The sequence below is a fragment of the Erpetoichthys calabaricus genome, chromosome 7 (genome assembly GCF_900747795.2).
Source record: "Erpetoichthys calabaricus chromosome 7, fErpCal1.3, whole genome shotgun sequence".
Classification (NCBI taxonomy): Eukaryota; Metazoa; Chordata; class Cladistia; order Polypteriformes; family Polypteridae; genus Erpetoichthys; species Erpetoichthys calabaricus.
This window is the reverse complement of record NC_041400.2, coordinates 92,278,265-92,299,810: the sequence shown is the minus strand read 5'-3', so window position 1 is coordinate 92,299,810 and position 21,546 is coordinate 92,278,265. Positions and strand designations below refer to the sequence as shown.

Genomic DNA, 21,546 nt, shown 5'->3' with positions numbered 1-21,546 from the left:
AGTGATTTTATAGGAATCTTAGAATACATACATTAAGATATATTTTCCACACACCTTGTTTTCAGTCCATAAATAAGTGAAGAGGGGATTGTGGCACTAGTTATATCTATTGTCTGTCTGTGCTTTTTTTTCAGGTGGGAATCTATTTAGCTCTACAACCATTAACCAGGAAATATCAGGCTATAAATATCAAGTTTATCATACTTCCTGAAAATACACTGAACTGTAGAGGCACCTGTTAAAAAGTAATTCACAAAAGACTGGTTCACTGCCCAGTGGAGAATGCTGCACACAAATTGCAAAATGAGCTTCTCAGGTCAGTCTGGCTGCCTTTCTTACAAAATTAAAAATAATTAGTTCATTAATTCTGATTCAAGATAATAGAGTAACCCTTGGATCTCTAATGATTTGATATAGCAACACTGTTTAGCATTTAGCATAGATTTCCTGTTTTTTTTTTTTTTTGTAAATATACTGTACCACTATAAATAAAATCCATTAATACTTTGTCTTTGCATATGTTTAATGCTTAAAAAGTTTAAATGAAATGGATAAATTGCTAGTTTATGCAGTTTATGCTTTATTTTGTTATAATATCCATGACATTTAAGGCTGTATGAATTGTTTGACTGGTATCCTCTTTTATTTGACACCTCTGTGTCACATCAGAAAGTCTCAAAATGACATGCCAGTCAGAGTAGCTTATGATTTAAAGCAGTGAGGAGTTATTTCAACATATAGAAGAATGGGAGGTTGTTAACTGGTGCATGTTGTAGCTTTCCTTGCTGGTACATTAAATTATTTTTTTTAGTTTTATGCTTCAGATGAAAATTATTTTCTTTGCATATACTCTATAGATCAAAGAGCAGGGGTGTATTGTGGTGTGAACGGTGTCTTGCAATGTGCTGTCATTTGTACTTCATTTATTAGTTAGTGATCCTCTTCTAGGATATAAAAAGTATAAAGCATTTTGTGCACAATTGTCACCTTGCTGCAGGTGGAGCGTTTGTAAAGGTGAATAACATTTTTTAAGAGAATGGAATTTGGACATTGCAGTGATCCGTAGAGAAGGGTGAGGTCTAGTATTGATTTCTGTGAATTCTGTGATTGTGAAACATCACTGATTTTTAGGTTTGATTGACATTTTTTTCCAGGGGGGGACAAGGGGAACTGAATTGGAAGCAGCACTCGCCTCATCTCATACCAGCGGTTCTGGCAGTAGCGCAGAAATTTTAACCGTGCAACACATCTGTTTTTGAACTGCATGCAGGTGTTATTGGTGAGGTAAAGCTTGTTGCCTGTGTTTCACTGCTTAGTGGCACACCACCACCCATTGCTTCACAGGGGTGTCCAATCATCCAAACCTTCTAATCGTTGATCGTTTGTCATTTACTCACAGGCGCTTGATGCTTTGAAGGATACCCCAATCCCCAGATCACCAATCAAGTGTTTAAGCTTTACAGTGGACACCTTTACAAGATTATTGAGATTTATTAAGTGAATTTGTTCACTTTATAGTTAAATGGTATGCGCTGAATTAAAGGCTTACTTTTTTGAGTTCAATTTGTTCGCCCACAGTACTGTATGTGGTTCAATTTCTGGTTCAAAAATTATTAGTTTGACTTCTGCAGGGGCTGCGAACATAAATCAAACATTTTCTAAGGGTACCTGGCATAGAAAAGGTTGGGAATCATTGTCATAGGCTAGTGGAAAGGTTAGTACTGCTAAGTTGTAACTCTTGGGATAGGGTTTGAATCCCTTCCTGTATGAAGTCTGCACATTCTGTTTGTATCCCCTAGGTTTTTTCCGCTTATGCTAGTTTCTTTTTGTATCACAGATATGGATATATTATGTTAATTAGCAATTGTAAATTAGACTGGCTTTACTGTGCAATATAAAACAAACTCATCCAAACATGGTCCTACACATAAGCCATGCAATAGATTAAATGGGCTGTAAAAATGGGTGTATAGCTCTGCTTTGTAGCTTCAGAGACTTGGGATGGATGTTCAGGGTGGTCCCTATTATTGTGATGTTTCAGTTCTGAATACTTTTGTTGTGTGGATTTTTTTAGTTTCCAACTATATCCAAAAGTCATGTGTCTTTTGGTTAATTTGTGTGCTGTAGGAAAAAATTATGCCCCATTCAAGGTGGGCTCTTGCCTAAAACTCAATGCTACCTTGAAAGGGTCCAGCTCCCCACAACCCTGTACAAGAAAAAAATCTTTAAAATAAATGGATATCAAGTGAAATGGCTGTCTGGTTTGTTGTGTGACCTGAATGTCTATTAAAACAAATAAAAGTTTGCCTAGAGTACTCAAGTTAGAGTGTAAATATATTTTAAATAATTGTGCTGACCCAAACAAAATCAATGTTGGATAGCAAATTCCCATTTTGTTGCCTGCATTTTGTGTACAAAACAATTCAATTTCTGTAAGGGGAACCTAAATTTTTGATTGATCTGTAATAGTTGTTTACTCTTCTGGGATTGTATGATTAAGTAGCTTTCATGAAGTGTGGTATGGTGCTTACAAAGAATGGCTGTACTCCCAGTTGTTTAAATTGCTGTTTAAATGTGTGAAACGGAGAGCTGCATATTTGCTTAATTGCTTGCATGGGGAATAGACGTGTCCTTCCTACCTTTATGAAGTAAGAATCTCACAAGTCTGCTGTTCTGGGGAGAAAACGTTTACAGTAAGGAAGCTGTGTCCAAAAAATGTGCCTCTCAGGAAAGACATAACATATGCGATCAACATTATGTAATAGCCAGATACCCCTGAATAAATATTGGCATTGTACTGCTGGAACTCTTTTAAAACTTTATTAAATTTTTGAATTCTGTGACAACTGCCGTAATTACCAACTTTTCTGCTGTGGGGAGAAATGGGACACGACACGATAAGGTGTTGGGGTCTCCCCGACATTTCCATTTATTAGAAATGATGCGAAAAGTCAAGCAAAATGACACCTTTTATTGGCTAACTAAAAAGATTACAATATGCAAGCTTTCGAGGCAACTCAGGCCCCTTCTTCAGGCAAGATGTAATACAGAAACTGGAGTTCCCTGTGTTTATATACACACTAGTACAAGAAACAACATTGGTAAATCTTTAAGTAAGAAATCTTAAATGTAAAAAATTAATGGACTCCTTCAAGCTAGGGTACATTTAACAAGAAAGAAGAACAATGTATGGTCAAGATCTTTGTATAAGATAACTGTCCAACAAAGTCTTTTGAGGTTCCTAATGTAGAGAAAAGCCAAGCAAAATGACACCTTTTATTGGCTAAAAAGATTACAATATGTAAGCTTTCGAGGCAACTCAGGCCCCTTCTTCAGGCAAGATGTAATCAATTAATGTAATCAATGATTACATCTTGCCTGAAGAAAGGGCCTGAGTTGCCTCGAAAGCTTGCATATTGTAATCTTTTTAGTTAGCCAATAAAAGGTGTCATTTTGCTTGGCTTTCCTCTACATTTATAATGGCTAACATGGTACAACACCCTAGTACTACAGAAGTTCCTAATGAGTTTTTCAATACAATGTGGGCCTGTAGTTAGGTTGTCTGTCAGTCCGAGAGATGCAAACAGTCCTCATACCTGGCCATAAAACTCTTGTCTCTATTCAAACCATGTTGCAATGTGTTAAATTTTAGCATGAGTTCAACTTCCCATTCTTTTCTCTCTTGCTGTGTTTTGAAGTTACCCATAAGCACTGTGACTTTAAAGTCCCTCTCACAGTGTCCATGGCTGTTGAAGTGGGCTGCTACAGAAACTCTGTGTTGCCACGTTTAATGTGGAACCTGTGTAAATTCATTCTCTGGCGGAGTGTTTGTCCAGTTTCTCCCCCCCATAGAGTGCATTATCAGGATATTTCATGCAGAGAATTAGGTAGACAAGATTTCATCGGACAGGGTTATACCCCCAAAACAACAGACACTCAAATAAGAAGAGCTACTGCCATACCCAGAGACAACCTTCTGGAATATAAAAACAAAGACAACAAGAACCGCATCCCGCTTGTTGTCACCTACAACCCACATCTTGAAGCACTTCGGAAAATTATAAAAGAACTTCAGCCAATGTTAAACAATGACCAAACACTGAAAAATGTATTTCCTGAACCTCCCCTACTGGCATACAGACAACCACCAAACCTTCAGCAACTAATTGTCCGAAGCTCCCTAAGTGAACCAACAGAAAATGGCACATCTCCCTGCCTACAGAAAAGATGTAAAACATGTGCCCACATTTATAATACAGACCGTGTAGTTATACCACACTGCTGACTAGAACATCACATAAAGGGATCATTTTCCTGAAGATCATCTAATGTGGTCTACCTAATTCTCTGCATGAAATGTCCTGATAATGCACTCTTTGGGGGGAGAAACTGGACAAACACTCCGCCAGAGAATGAATTTACACAGGTTCCACATTAAACGTGGCAACACAAATGTTCCTGTAGCAGCCCACTTCAACAGCCATGGACACTGTGAGAGGGACTTTAAAGTCACAGTGCTTATGGGTAACTTCAAAACACAGCAAGAGAGAAAAGAATGGGAAGTTAAACTCATGCTATAATTTAACACATTGCAACATGGTTTGAGTAGAGACAAGAGTTTTATGGCCAGGTATGAGGATTGTTTGCATCTCTCGGACTGACAGACAACCTGACTACAGGCCCACATTGTATTGAAAAACTCATTAGGAACTTCAAAAGACTTTGTTGGACAGTTATCTTATCCAAAGATCTTGACCTTACATTGTTCTTCTCTCTTGTTAAATGTACCCTAGCCTGAAGGAGTCCATTAATTTTTTACATTTAAGATTTCTCACTTAAAGATTTATCAATGTTGTTTCTTGTCCTAGTGTGTATATAAACACAGGGAACTCCAGTTTCTGTATTACATCTTGCCTGAAGAAGGGGCCTGAGTTGCTTGCATATTTTAATCTTTTTAGTTAGCCAATAAAAGGTGTCATTTTGCTTGACTTTTCACTACATTCATAATGGCTAACACGGTACAACACCCTAGTATTTTAGAAATGATGCAAAATAGAAAAGAAAACAAACATTAACAAAAACTTGTAGAACTCCGCAAATGTTTTGTGCACTTTCCATGCTCTTGTGGGATACTGTGGCTCCAGCAGCCACAGGTCTAAAAATGAATGCAAATATCTGGCCATCACAGCAGTTACTGTATATAAAGACGATACCAGAAGGAGAGGGACTTCTGTGGTTTCTGTAACAGAACTCACTATTGCTCTGTGACCTCTTCCTCTACTCTTTATCTGGTGTTATGTTTAGAGAGAATGTCTGTTTTGTCTTATATCTTGCGTTTTGTGTGTGGTTACATAATAGGCCAGGCCTCCAGTCAATCTCTGTGGTACAGTGGTGGTTGGTGAGTGTTTCCTTTTTTGGCATAGTGTGAGACCTACAATAATACCCAAGGAAGTGGGCCAGAATTCCCACATGACTGACCAGGCACCCTGAGCTCTCACTCTAGTAACAGACCTTCACCTTCCACATATTAAATTGCGCTTAGATCCAAAAGTTCAAAAATAAGTAAAGTTCACAAATTACAAACCCAGTTGCACCGATGGGGATGACTATAAACCTCCAACTTGTGAATGAAGGGGCAAACAAAGAATCTTTATAAAAAGATATTTATTTTACAAAAATCAGAAAATATCATTCAATTCTCAAGAGAGAAAAATGAGGGTAAAAAGACTTGCCAACAAGGCAATCTTATCCAAAGTACCAAAACACTAAGCAGAAAAGAGAATCCCAAAAACAGAAGCAATATTTGATCAACAGCCAATCATGGCCAACTATTAGCATCAGAACCAAAATGCATAGTCGTCTTATCTCATTCTAAGCTTGCAAAAATGGCCAAAGGCTAGAAATGCATTTCAGATTTGTTTTCCATGAAGAAGCTTCAGCCTTCTGTGACCACGATTTAAATTATGCGATATTATTCACCCACCTAAGCTATATAAGGGCTAGAGAAGGCAGAAATTAACCCTAGAAAGAAATGTTAACAATTTACATTTTTGAAATAACAGCCTCAGCTCCACTGATACAGCACAAAACTCTAATCACCTTTAATAAGCTACTGACAGACCTATTACATATACTACATGTCATTTTGGGAAACAGCAGAAAAGCAGCATATTAGCTGCTACAACAGTCATTACAGAGAGAAGTCAAAATCGTATATGCATGTCTGACCAATGTGCTCACATCAGAGCTTTTCAGTTACATGAACTGCTTATTTGGTTATTTAAACACATTTTCCATAGGAATAAATCTCATTTTTTTCCTTTGTGCAAGATAGTTAGCATAATGCTGTCAAAGATAGTGTATTGTTATTTAGGTACAATGTTTCAAAACTACTCTTATTTCAAGATGCTGCTAAGGCTGTAGCCAACACAGACATTGAGGATGCAGATATTGTGTAACATGTTTGTTTCAGCAGATGGCTCAGTGATTACTGGGAGTCTGTTTCTGGGGAGAAAATTTGAGACATGCAATGAAGTATTTCATATCCAGATATTTTGTAATCTGAATATTTCCTTGATATTGCACTGGGCTTTTGATTTTCATGTATTTGTGTCTCTGACACATTTGTGTGAAAATATAAAACTGTTAATCAGGTGGTTACTGTATATGTATTATATGGACATGATTTGTGTATATGCCATATGGCACATAATTAAAACAAATGATGCTTAAGTGTAATTTGTGCAAAATATGCCTGATATCAATACCAAAACACAAAAATGTTTTCTTTTACCAGCCTCCCCTACTTAAAAAATTGTTCTTGATTTCATGATTTTACTGCCCATTTTAAACGTTTTCTTGCATACCACTGTTTGAAAGTACTGGTTTAAACTAAAAAATATCTGCAGCTGGTCATTATACTAAAATATATACACCGGGCAGAAAAATAAATTTGAATCTTATGAACAAAAACAGAGTAAGTGTTTCTGAAAATGACCTTTCAGAATAATTTGGCACATGTATGAATTACTTTTACATAAAGAAAGTTGTTATCGTCTCAGGTATTAGTTGCATGCTTTAATCTGCAATACTCCATTGCACTGACCAGTTTTTGCTGTACTGTATACCTGTACAATGGTTAAGTACTGTTGATTCCAAATGATTCAAAACGGATGGACTTAAAAACCTTCTATGATGAATGATGAATGAAAACTTTGGACGCCGTTTTCCCTTGCCCGGACGTGGGTCACCGGGGCCCCACTCTGGAGCCAGGCCTGGAGGTGGGGCTCGATGGCGAGCGCCTGGTGGCCGGGCCTGCACCCATGGGGCTCGGCCGGGCACAGCCCGAAGAGGCAACGTGGGTCCCCCTTCCCATGGGCTCACCACCTATGGGAGGGGCCAAGGAGGTCGGGTGCAGTGTGAGTTGGGTGGTGGCCGAAGGCGGGGACCTTGGCGGTCCGATCCTCGGCTACAGAAGCTGGCTCTTGGGACGTGGAATGTCACCTCTCTGAAGGGAAAGGAGCCTGAGCTAGTGCGCGAAGTTGAGAGGTTCCGGCTAGATATAGTCGGACTCACCTCGACGCACAGCTTGGACTCTGGAACCAATCTCCTTGAGAGGGGCTGGACTCTGTACCACTCTGGAGTTGCCCCCGGTGAGAGGCGCCGAGCGGGTGTGGGTATACTTATTGCCCCCCGACTTGGAGCCTGTAGATTGGGGTTTACCCCGGTGGACGAGAGGGTAGCCTCCCTTCGCCTTCGGGTGGGGGGACGGGTCCTAACTGTTGTTTGTGCGTATGCACCGAACAGCAGTTCGGAGTACCCACCCTTTTTGGAGTCCCTGGAGGGGGTGCTAGAGGGCATACCTTCTGGGGACTCCCTCGTTCTGCTGGGAGACTTCAATGCTCACGTGGGCAATGACAGTGAGACCTGGAAGGGCGTGATTGGGAGGAATGGCCCCCCCGATCTGAACCCGAGCGGTGTTTTGCTATTGGACTTCTGTGCTCGTCACGGATTGTCCATAACGAACACCATGTTCAAGCATAGGGGTGTTCATATGTGCACTTGGCACCAGGACACCCTAGGCCTCAGTTCGATGATCGACTTTGTGGTCGTGTCGTCGGACTTGCGGCCACATGTCTTGGACACTCGGGTGAAGAGAGGGGCGGAGCTGTCAACTGATCACCACCTGGTGGTGAGTTGGCTTCGATGGTGGGGGAGGATGCCGGTCAGGCGTGGTAGGCCCAAACGTGTTGTGAGGGTCTGCTGGGAACGTCTGGCAGAGCCCCCTGTCAGAAGTAGCTTCAACTCCCACCTCCGGCAGAACTTCGACCATGTCCCGAGGGAGGTGGGGGACATTGAGTCCGAATGGGCCATGTTCCGTGCCTCTATTGTTGAGGCGGCTGACCGGAGCTGTGGCCGTAAGGTGGTCGGTGCCTGTCGTGGCGGCAATCCCCAAACCCGTTGGTGGACACCGGTGGTGAAGGATGCCGTCAAGCTGAAGAAGGAGTCCTACAGGACCCTTTTGTCCTGTGGGACCCTGGAGGCAGCTGATAGGTACCGGCAGGCCAAGCGGAATGCGGCTTTGGTGGTTGCTGAGGCAAAAACTCGGGCGTGGGAGGAGTTTGGTGAGGCCATGGAGAACGACTTTCGGACGGCTTCAAGGAGATTCTGGTCCACCATCCGGCGTCTTAGGAAGGGGAAGCAGTGCAGTGTCAACACTGTATATGGTGGGGATGGTGCGCTGCTGACCTCGACTCGGGACGTTGTGGGTCGGTGGGGGGAGTACTTCGAAGACCTCCTCAATCCCATTAACATGCCTTCCAATGAGGAAGCAGAGCCTGGGGACTCAGAGGTGGGCTCCCCCATCTCTGGGACTGAGGTCACCGAGGTGGTCAAAAAACTCCTTGGTGGCAGGGCCCCGGGGGTGGATGAGATACGCCCGGAGTTCCTCAAGGCTCTGGATGTTGTAGGACTGTCTTGGTTGACACGCCTCTGCAACATCGCATGGACATCAGGGACAGTGCCTCTGGATTGGCAGACCGGGGTGGTGATCCCCCTCTTTAAGAAGGGGGATCGGAGGGTGTGTTCCAACTACAGAGGGATCACACTCCTCAGCCTCCCTGGAAAAGTCTATTCAGGGGTCCTGGAGAGGAGGGTCCGTCGGATAGTCGAGCCTCGGATTCAGGAGGAACAGTGTGGTTTTCGTCCTGGTCGCGGAACAGTGGACCAGCTCTATACCCTTAGCAGGGTCCTGGAGGGTGCATGGGAGTTTGCCCAACCAGTCTACATGTGTTTTGTGGACTTGGAAAAGGCATTCGACCGTGTCCCTCGGGGAATCCTGTGGGGGGTACTCCGAGAGTATGGGATACCGGCCCCCCTGATAAGGGCTGTTCGGTCCCTGTACGATCGGTGCCAGAGCTTGGTCCGCATTGCCGGCAGTAAGTCGAACCCGTTTCCAGTGAGAGTTGGACTCCGCCAGGGCTGCCCTTTGTCACCGATTCTGTTCATAACTTTTATGGACAGAATTTCTAGGCTCAGCCAGAGCGTTGAGGGGGTCCGGTTTGGTGGGCTCAGGATTGGGTCACTGCTTTTTGCAGATGATGTTGTCCTGTTTGCTTCATCAGGCCGTGATCTTCAGCTCTCTCTGGATCGGTTCGCAGCTGAGTGTGAAGCAGCTGGGATGAGAATCAGCACCTCCAAATCCGAGACCATGGTCCTCAGCCGGAAAAGGGCGGAGTGCCCTCTCAGGGTTGGTAGCGAGATCCTGCCTCAAGTGGAGGAGTTCAAGTATCTCGGGATCTTGTTCACGAGTGAGGGAAGAATGGAGCGTGAGATCGACAGGCGGATCGGTGCGGCATCCGCAGTAATGCGGGCGCTGCATCGGTCTGTCGTGGTGAAAAAGGAGCTGAGCTGCAAGGCGAAGCTCTCAATTTACCAGTCGATCTATGTTCCTACCCTCACCTATGGTCATGAACTATGGGTAGTGACCGAAAGAACGAGATCGCGAATACAAGCGGCTGAAATGAGTTTCCTCCGCAGGGTGTCTGGGCTTTCCCTTAAAGATAGGGTGAGAAGCTCAGTCATCCGGGAGGGGCTCAGAGTAGAGCCGCTGCTCCTCCGCATCGAGAGGAGTCAGATGAGGTGGCTTGGGCATCTGATCAGGATGCCTCCTGGACGCCTCCCTGGTGAGGTGTTCCGGGCACGTCCAACCGGGAGGAGGCCCCGGGGAAGACCCAGGACACGTTGGAGGGACTATGTCTCTCGACTGGCCTGGGAACGCCTTGGGATTCTCCCGGAAGAGCTAGAAGAAGTGGCCGGGGAGAGGGAAGTCTGGGCATCTCTGCTCAAGCTGCTGCCCCCGCGACCCGACCTCGGATAAGCGGGAGACAATGGATGGATGGATGGATGGATGGACTTAAAAACTTCTCTTCCCATAACAGTATCATCAATCAAGGTTACATTTTTCACAATTTAAACATTAAGTCAAAAGTAAGAGTCAGCAAAACAAATTTTTCTTAAGGAAAATGCGTATGTGTTTACTTGAGTGAGAACATAAGAAATTTTGCAGACAAAATGATTCTGTTTACTTCAGTAGGCTTGTTTGTTTAGTGAATAACAGAATTGTCCCCATCTCTTTTACATATAATTTTTTTAGATGTCCGTTTTATCCAATGGCTCTATAATTTGTTCTAGATTCTCCTCCTGGACAGTATCTTGGGATGAGACTCCCATTAAATTCCACTGGAGCCTTTAAGTGAGTGATTTATGATTTAGCTGAAAAACGTTTACATATGCTTTTGAGGGTTCTTCATTCTGGATTAGGTCCCCATGTAGCCATCTACAGTATGTTTAGTGCTAAACAGGTCTGCATTGCATTGTCCCTTTACAGAAGGACATGGGCTTCAGTCTACAGAAACATGTCCTGCTGTTATGTCTTCTTTGTAACATAAATTGCAAGCTGTATTCCAAGTCAGTCTCAATATGGTAATGTAGAGTTTGGGTATAACACCCCTTTCTTTGCATTGCCTTTTCAAATTACCTCAAGGACTAAATATCTCCAGGAATATTTTTAATTTCAGACCATTTTCAATGTGCTTTTCCCTAGATCCTTTTGGGGCAATTCTTTCATTGTTCATTTTGCTTTCATGTAGCATCTTCTATTTGTCCTCACAGAATTTTTCCAGTATCTTAGCATTTTGAGGAAATTCATTTTATTTGTTATATGGCGGAGTGGTGTCTCTGAGGCTAGGGATCTGCCCTGGCAATCGGAAGGTTGCCGGTTCGAATCCCGTAAATGCCAAAAGGGACTCTGCTCTGTTGGGCCCTTAAGCAAGGCCCTTAACCTGCAATTGCTAAGCGCTTTGAGTAGTGAGAAAAGCGCTATATAAATGCAAAAAATTATTATTATTATTATTATTATTATATGGGCTGATTATAATATTTCAGAATCAGAATTCACTTTATTGGCCAACTACACTAATGTGAACTAGGAATTTGCCTTGATAGCATTGGTGGAATATACAAGAACAACACAGAATGCAAAAGAGAGATATAAAAATATAAAATATAAATTATAAAATATATTTACCAAATCCTGTGCCGATTCCCCAGTTTAATTCAATACTCCAGATTTAAATTCAAATGGTAGCTTCATATTAATATATTTTTCATATTTAGATAACCCTTAGGCAATTCAAATACAACTTTAATCATCACTGAAGCTGGCACACATTACTTAGCACTTTTCTATAGCAATGATTAATCCATCCATGGACTGAAATGTTCCTATTTTTATACAATTTTTTCAATAGAAAACCTGTAGCTATACAAATTACATTGCCCAAACATTTTGTCTTTTTCAATAAACTGCTGAAGTTAAACAAAAATAAATAAATAAATAAATAAATAAAAATGTACTGATTATATATATATATATTGTGGCAGGAGGCTTGGGGCTGTGCCCAGCCGGGACGTCTAGAAGGACTGGGAGAGGGACTATGCCTCTCCTGGACCATGAGAGGGCAGCCATCCTGGCTTGTATGGGGGCCATGGGAATTGAGCATGGAAGCTCAACCCTATAGGGGCCCGTGGCCACCGCCAGGGGGTGCCCGGATGATTGTGGAGCCGGAGGTGCTGGCAGAAGGAATACCCAGAGTGCTTCCAGGTGCTCATGCGGCACTTCCGCCACACCAGGAAGTGCCACAGGAAGTTCATCAGAGGGCACTTGGAGCACATCTGGGTGGGTATAAAAGAGACCGCCTCCCTCCAGTCATCAGCCGGAGTCGGGTGGAAGAGGACAAAGCTCGGAGGAGAGGAGTGGAGGCGATGAAGGCAGGACTTTTGAGATGCCTGGACTTGAGGGTGTTTGGTGTTTGAGACACTGGGTTGTGTGCGGGACTTTATTCATTTGAAAATAGTGTAAATAAGCATGTGTGTGCTTGAACCATCGGTGTCTGCCTGTCTGTGCCAGGGTTGATTCTCCACAATGGCATTCCAGAAGGATTCTCTGCCTGGTGCAAGGCAGGGACCCAGTAAAAAAAAATATTATGGTCAGCCCGGAACAGCAGGACACCACACACACGTGTCGCTGTACAGCAGCACGCACAAACACCGTGAACAGAGGTGACTCACCCGAAGACTGCCTGTGGTTCACAGAAGCATTGTCTCCACCCGATGCGGAGACAGAAGAGCAGGTGAGGCATGAGGGCAGCGGACTCCCACGAGCACGCCGTCGCTAAGGATGCCCAAGTCTACATCGCGACTGGGAAGGCCACGCTGAGGAAGATTACTCTGACGGATGGGATCTGGGAGGTAAATCTCACGCCTAACGGCAGTCAGCCCTGGGGGGCCGGACTGGCCGGACCTTGGTTTTGTGTTGTAGGCAGGGATGCCTGGATCCGTGTCAATGACCGAAGCATGCTGATCTGTGGAACTACAACAGCGCGGCAGCAATACTTCAACCTGGGGAGGAGGATCTGCTGCAAATCAAAAAGCCACAGCAGCAGAAGAGCTGCTAGGAGGCTCGCCACCGCATCAGGAGCCGGAAGGAAGAGACGGCAGAGAACCGGAAGTCCCTGCTAGAGGCTGGCGAGGGATTGGATGGTGTGTGTTGTGCTCACGTTGATGATTGGTTGGATGCAGGACCAACGAATGTCCGTCCTGAGCCAGGGGAGGACCCAACTGAGCCAAGGAGAAGGCTCTGCGTCACGCAGCCAGAGGGTAGGACTGATCAAAGGGTAAGTTCACCACCGGCTGACATTCTATGTTTACGTGGGTATAAAAGAGACTGCCTCCCTCCACTCATCAGCCAGAGTCGGGTAGAACAGGACGAAGCTCGGAGGAGAGGAGTGGATGCGGTGAAGACAGGATTTTTGAGAGGCCCGGACTTGAAGGTGTTTGGTGTTTGAGACACTGGGTGGTGTGCGGGACTTTATTCATTTGTAAATAGTATAAATAAACATGTGTGTGCTTGAACCATCGGTGTCTGCCTGTCTGTGCCAGGGCTGATTCTCCATAATATATAAAATACTGAATATTACATTTATGGAAGTGTCTGTACACTACACTCTCGGAAATTCAAATACTACAAATTCAAGTATTCAGACAGCTCCATTTCTCCTTGTTTTTGGTTAGTATGCTTTTCCATTGCATTGATGATCACAGTTATGGAGCATAATTAATATTGTGCAAATTATTATACAGTGGAACGCAACATAAAAAAACTGCTTGCATGCATCCTTTAACTTTCAGATAGGATAATTCCAATCAAGAAAAATACCGGGAAAATACTGAGACAGCCGAAAAAGAGCCTGAAATATACTTATCATCAAGTCACTGAATTGAATACAGAAGTTGATCAACTGGAAACACATTTTGGAGAGTACAGCAGAGACAGCATCAACAGACAAGACAGAAATAAATAAATATTAATACGCAAATGACAGAGTTGAGGATTGGGAGACAGAACATGATGCTGAACATGATGCAGATAAGTGAACAAAATTAATGGCAGGAGGTTCACAGACCAAAGGATAACAGATTTAGAGGGAAAGGAGCTGCATGAAAGTATAAGATAGGTGCACAGACAGATGAACATGGAATATTAAAAATGATTTTTAATCTGGGGCGGCAAGGTGGCACAATGGGTAGCGCTGCTGCCTTGAAGTTAGGAGACCCGAGTTCACTTCCCGGGTCCTCCCTGCATGGAATTTGCATGTGTCTGTGTGGGTTTCCTCCGGTTACTCTGGTTTCCTCCCACAGTCCAAAGACATGCAGGTTAGGTGCATTGGCGATTCTAAATTGTGCTTGGTGTGTGTGTGCGCGCCCTGTGGGGGGCTGGCGCCCTGCCCAGGGTTTGCTACCAGCCTTGTGCCCTGTGTTGGCTGGGATTGGCTCCAGCAGACCCCCGTGACCCTGTAGTTAGGATATAGCGGGTTGGATAATGGATGGATGGATTTTTAATCTATAGTTCACCACTTCCATTGGTTCTGAAGTATAAATATTTTAAGAAATATTCTGGATTTACATTCTGTAGATTAAAAAAAATCCAAGTAAAATTAACATTTGGTCAGGCTTCATTAAAATAAAATCAATTCTTGTTATCCACAGGTGGTATGTTCCTGAAAAACCCCTAAATATGAAAAATGCACATAATGAAGCTTTGATCTTATGGGAAAAATGGGGTTGGGTTCCAGCAAGACACCAGCCAGGGAGGAGATGGTTAAAAGCTGATATGCCAGCCCCTATGCCTTTGCATCTGAATGATCAGTCATGATCCTTTCAGTCTTTCACATATGGAAATCTTGTTACAAAGTTTACTTCCTCTATAATCAAGTTTAATCATCTCTTAGGTGCTCCACCAGAAGCCATGGTTGACAGCAGCACAGATCTGATCTGACAACCTCACTAAACCATTCAATTAGTAGTAGCAATGGGTGGCGTGTATAAAGGGCTGGGACTTAAACAATGCAAGCTTATGGTCTGCTGTTACTTGGAATCAGTTCACTGTTACTTAGTGATGATTTAATGTAATTTTAGCTGTGTAATAAATAGATAAAGATGTCAAAAGAGTTAGGTTACCAGCTGGTAAGCCCTGTGCAAAATAAACAGCACACAAGGGTGCAAAAAGGGTTTGAAATACAGCCAGACAAAAAGAAACTAGAATGAGTGATCAAGCCATCCTCCACTAGTAATGGTCCTCAAGTGAATACTGACTTTCTGTGGTTGTGAAGTTTTTATATTGCTGACCCAGAAGGATGAGTTTGGGTCATGTGTAATGGGGATGTGTAATCAGAATATAAGTTTAATGTCATTGTGCTCTGTGCAAATATTTTCCTGCACATGGAGAAAGAGTATAAAGCCTTGGAACATTGCGCGGAACACCTTTGAAGCCGATGGACGAATGGGAGATATCGTCATCTGTTCCTGAAAATCTTTCCAGCGTAGTGACGAAAATGACAGACTCTATACATGGGCTTGTCATGGCTTCCTTGTCTGTTATGCCGCGTAAACCATTATTTTCTCTTATGTGATTTCTTACCGCCGTATCACTATGGGAGGGATATTGCCTCGTTATAATATATCTATTCAGGTTCAGGTTACTTAAAACGGCACAATTAAAAAGAACTTATTCCAACCAGGGAGCTAGCGCCCCGTATCGGAAAGCAGGATGGAAAATGAGAAGCTGTTAGTGAGAGCTCCCCCTCTCTGCTCAGGGTGATATTACTTACGATTTTAGAGCCCTGTGCGAGTGTGCGTGACAACTACTAAGAAAGTGTTCAATTTAAAGTACTAGTGGAAGTAAGTTTGTTAAATTTTTCACTGAAACAGCTAAATTACTGCTTAAAAGTAACAAAAAATATTAATTTACTGCAGGAAATATTTAGGATAACAGGGGAGTGGTGAGGACAGACAAAGGGGTCACTCTCTAGTATGAGTTGACATGCCTGGCGAAGCAGAGAATATTTAAAGAGATTTACTCCTTTTTTAAGTAACCCAGTGGTTAGTGCTGCTACCTCACAACATCAGAATCACTAAACTCCAAGCCAGCATATTGTCTCTGTTTAATATGTACTATATGTGTCAGTGTACCCTACAATAGACTCCTATAGTTCCTGGTACCAAAATGCTACCTGGACATATTCCAGCCCTATGACCCCAAACATTGTTAAGAAGGTTGGTAGAAAAATTGGTACTTTCTTCCAATAAATGTATAGTGGATAAGGTATTTTAAAAGACTAGGATGATTGATTGTTCAGATTTGGTTGCACTTTTTTTGACCTTTTATGTATCTTTTTTCAGATGAACAGCTGGTAATCATCTATGAAGCAGAAGCAGAGCAATGGGCAACATATTTAAAGTCTGTTCTTGCTGAGAAAATTGATGGCCAAAATATTTGCTGTCATGACATTGGGCAAGGTTCCATCAAGAAGGAAGACTTTCTTAAACTCAGTTTGTACAAATGTAAAATTCTCATCCTATCAAAAGGAATGTTGGATGTTCTCAGTCAGATCAAGAGATTCTTTTTGGCCAGAGCTCTGCAGCCTACAAACACAGTAGTGATCCTGAAGTGTGGAGTCACCAGCTCTAAAGACCTGTATGATATTCTGCCTATTGGGAATGAATGTTTAGAGATTTCAAGTGAACAGGATCCCGAAGAATACTTAGCTGTTGTCACTAGAGTCATTAAAATAGGTAAAAACATTTGTTTCCTCCAACATATTTTTCAAAATATATTTCAACTTCCACCCTGTCTGTGCAGCTCTATTAATAGACTACTGACAAAGCCTTGCTTCTAACTTTTTCCTTTGTGACTCATAATCTGTAGTTTTAAGGTTAACCACAGTAAAAGGAAGGTATGTCTTTGAAGTAACCTTCCAAATTTAAAATAGTGGTAACAATGACGTGAGTGTGAAAACCAGTTGGATCAGACATACAAATGATGGATATACAAAGGAAACAGAACACCAAGTACAAAGTAAACAGATAAGTAAAACTGTACATTTGTTCTTGTCTTGATTGCACAGGTCCTGACTTCCATCTACCTGATGGGGTAGCTCATTCACTTGTCCACCAAATGTACCACCTTCTTCTTCACCTCTCTTCACCTCCCTGTTTTTCCCTCTACCTCTTTTATAACATTTGGTCTTTGTCCCAACAATGTTTATTCCAAACTTTCTCCCAAATTCAGAGTTCAAATCTGTTTTTGGTGTAGAATTACTTTCTAGGTTAGAATAATTATATTTTTAGAATAAGTACACTAGGCTAGAAGTCACTGAAGCAACACCTGGTTTCATGGCACTTGAGAGCTTTTAATTGTACTCAAATAGTTCTAGATTTCTGGAGTATGTCTATTGCCTTGACAAGGTAAATTAATCACAACACCTCTAGTCCAGGACAATTTACTGAACAATATCAACCACTAGGAGGTATGAATTTCTACCTGGTATGCCTTTGTTTTTTCACAGAGGGTGAGGCATCTTTGTTATCTGCTATGTTTCTCCAGTGACCTATGGGAACATTTCATGCCTCTGCCCCTTACCCTCTTATTCTTCAAGGGCACCCAGTTCACAGACAAGGCCTAATGCTCCACAGTGGCTTGAGCTTTTTACAGTGTCATATACAAGACTTCTCCACTGCTAAGTGTGACTTCTGTATTCTTTGTGACACCCTTGTCTTGCTGTCCCTTCAAACCATTTTACTGTAGAAAAGATCATGTGTTGATTCAATTAATGATGTACATCTTTTTTAATGTCTTTTAGTGTTTTAAAATGTATTTTTGAAAACATTAATTTGACTTTAAATGAAATGTCTAGGGCGGCACGGTGGCGCAGTGGTAGCGCTGCTGCCTCGCAGTTAGGAGACCCTTTGGGCATTCTACCTAACATAAATGAAATAGTCCTCTTTGTAGTTAGGGTTCTCACGGAGTCACTTGATGCTGATGGTTATACAGACTTCTGGCTTTTAATCCATCCATCATTGTTGGAACATCATGGTGCTTTGGGTAGATGGTGGTGGCACAAGCCACCACCAATAGGACACCGGAAAAGGAAACAGAAGAGAGAGTAGGGGTTAGTACAAATTTTGAATGAATAGTTATTATAATGAATTGGATATACAGAGTGTCAGGATTAAATTACAGTGAAGTTATGAGAAGGCCATGTTAAAGTAATGTGTTTTCAGTAGTTTTTTAAAGTGCTCCACTGTATTAGCCTGGCGAATTCCTACTGGCAGGCTATTCCAGATTTTAGGTGCATAACAGCAGAAGGCCGCCTCACCACTTCTTTTAAGTTTTGCTCTTGGAATTCTAAGGAGACACTCAGTTGAAAAAAAAAAAAGAAATCGAACTGAGTAAAGGATAACCAAAATAAAAGGTGGGAGTGTGACAGATGTGACAGATCATTAGTTTGTATACCATTTATTCCATGACAATGGTGAGCATAACAACAAGATACAGGTCGGTCATTCAGCCTCAACAAGATCTCCCCCAGACTGAAAATTACTAGACAGGAGATTCAAGACGTGTTGTTAAAGCTCTTCTGAAGAAGTACAGGAAGACAAGTAAGACTAATGGCCAGAAGCACAGAGGTTAACCATGAAGTCCTGCAGGCAAGTTACATTATTCTGTCATCCCTATGAAATTGAAAGAAGTCTGGCACTGCTACCAGCTCTGAAGTAACAGAAACGACTGGAAGCCAAGCACACCCTTCTACTTTCCAGAGAAGTCTTGATAAAAGTGGTCTTCATGGAACAGTTGCATCCACAAATTTGATCCTCTGAAGTGGAAACAAAGCTAGACACTCACATGCCTTGAGGTTCATGGTTACATGGTCTGGCTCACATCACTCATATGGTTGAAAGTCTGCAGTCAACAGTGATGCACAGCATAAGTTCCCTACAGTATTAGGTCTGCATTTGGGCAAGGGGAGTTCATTATCTGGTCAGAATGGTTAGATTTTTTTATTCAAAACAGTACATGCAGATATTCATTTACCATGGGAGGTATCTGATCAGTCAGAACTTCATTCTTCAGCAGAGCAATGACCTGAAACACACTTGAACAAAAAGATGCAGTTTAAGTTTATTCATTTAAATAGTCATGGAAGAAAAGTGAGGTAACACCCTCGAAGAACTTCAACATTTAAGATCTAGTTTGGCAAGATTACACTATCAGTTTTTTGCCACCTTTTATTGGACCATTACAACATTAAGGATTCAGATGGAGAATTATAAAAGTGCATAGACACAGACCTTTACTGAGAATTGACATCTTATTTCATTTTTAGAATGAAATAAAATTGATTCTTATCAAGTCAATGCTTAACAGTGTTAGTCTGGTGTTCTGTTGCTGCATTTCTGTTTTTATTGGAGACCATTTACTTTTGTCTGAGACATTTAGAACTGTTTACCTGCACTTTTAAGGTTTGTTCTCTTTGCACCACACAAAGTATTAGTATAGATTCCATTCATTCATTTATTAAAGTAGGGCTTGTTAAAAATTACAAGTTTCCATATTAATTAATGTATTGATCACTAATTTCATTAAACTAATCAATTTTTATCATAAATAGTGCAGCAAACACCATTAGAAGGTGTTTTGTACAAGAAACAATATAATTTAAAATTTAACTGGTAAATTATGAGTAGAATAAAATTAAAGATGTAATGCAAGTAGAAATTATAATGCAGTATTCATATATGCTAAAGGAAAAGACAACAGGATTACAGAATAAAAACCTATGGAAGCAAGGAAATCTCTGAAATCATGCTGGCTAGTACCAAGTAAATCATAATTCTACATTGTGTTAATAAGTAAGCAAATTTTTCATATGTAAACAGTAAAAATTTTAAGTTAATCTGTATATTTTCACTTTAAGTTAACTTATTATTATTATTACGTTAACTTATTTTTGCAAATGCAGTTTTACAGCTCACATTACATAATTGATCATCTTGATTAATCTCTTTAAGCAAATAAAAAGAACAAAATAGAAAAAAATATGAATAAGGAATGCCTCAAGTAACAAGATGTCCAAACAGTAAAATGGCAACAACACATGGACTACTACTACTACTGTAAAATGGCTATATACACCATGTAGGAGGTACAATTCTTAGTAAACTTTATTGAGAACTGATTCAGAGGAACTTGATTTTTGTCTACATCTGAATTTTTTTTCTCCTATCCAAATGAAAGCCAAACAAATTTAGGGCTTATCAGTAACAAGATAACAGATATGGCTGAAAATGTTTTACATACAGTACCATATTCTTTTCATCACCACCATTGTTAAACATGTTGTACCTTATAATGGAATGACGGCACTGCATTGCATGACAGGAAACCCTGTGCAGGGCACCAGTCCAAGGCAGTGTCCACTCATTAATACTGGGGACATTTAGGAATTGTCAATCAACCTAATCTGCTTTGGGGATGTGGGGGGAAAACCAGAGTAACAGGAGGAAAATGGGAAACACATTTGAACTTCACACAGAAAACATACAGGTGCAGTATTCAAATCCTGGATATGAAGTAACATTGCTATCCACTGTGCTACCACACTGTGAGTTTTGCTTTTCTTTTATTCAATAAAACATCAAAATAAAAAATGCAGTTAAATTTACAGGAAAATCCATTTATTATTTAACTGTTTCATCTGCTAATTAAGGATGTGCACAAAGAAATGACTACAGTGGCTAAAGCCCCTGCCCCTTCAAGTGCCTGTTTCTGCTTAGGACCTAACTGATTGTTTTCAATCACAAGGTATTTGATAGAAAGTATGGTCTGTGATAACTATTGTTGTTTATTCCACAATAAAATGTATAATCGATATTTATGTGCTGGTTATGGTTTGTATGATGCTATGACATTGAAGGTAGCTGTATGTTCAAGCCACACACGTTAATTTGCTTATAACCCTAGCTTTTTTTTATCAGACTGTGCCCACTTTAAAAAAGTATTATGGATTATGAAATAACTGTTTTTCACAGGGTGCCAAATTTTCTGCCTATCAACTCAAAGCCATTGTAACGAAACAAATCACTGTAAAACTGCATGTCTGCTGGTGTGTCTGCTCCTTCTAAGAAAAAAGATGGACTAATTTTAGAATTCGCATTTTGCAGTACCATTTGAACATAGTTGGGTCGGTTGTGCTGGCAGAACCGATAGTTTTATATTTTGTATACACACGCCCTAGCAATTCTGGGTATGTTTAAATAGTTGCATGTTCATTTTTTGTTCCCAACACTGTTTCAGTTGCTGAAAATCAATGTCTGTATTAGCAGAAATTGCTAAACAAACTTTTTCCAAGTTCAACTCAACTAAGTACATAATGAAAAATCAATATGGATAACTTTCTGATGTTCTGATTCTGTTTAGAAAATGTCACTATTAAGAAAGGTAAAGTAATTTCAGTCTATCAAAATAAAAGATCCAAAAGGAAAATTTTGGCATAAAATCCAAAATCTGATAAAACCTAGAAAGCAAAATAGTTAAATAACTTTTTTTATGTTACGGATTAATTATAATGCATATAGTACTCCATTGTT

The 21,546-nt window shown here is 41.3% G+C and overlaps 1 protein-coding gene across 1 annotated transcript in view; it reads left to right on the top strand.

The window, feature by feature from the left end:
* Positions 1 to 217: 217 nt before the first annotated feature.
* The window catches only part of LOC114654558 (B-cell scaffold protein with ankyrin repeats-like), a 315,631-nt gene continuing 294,302 nt past the window's right edge, over positions 218 to 21,546 (top strand). Inside the window, exons 1-2 of the mRNA XM_028805170.2 lie at positions 218 to 316; positions 16,300 to 16,692. Of these exons, the coding sequence (XP_028661003.1) occupies positions 283 to 316; positions 16,300 to 16,692 (427 nt within the window). The 5' untranslated portion in view covers positions 218 to 282. The remainder of the gene's footprint in view (positions 317 to 16,299; positions 16,693 to 21,546) is intronic.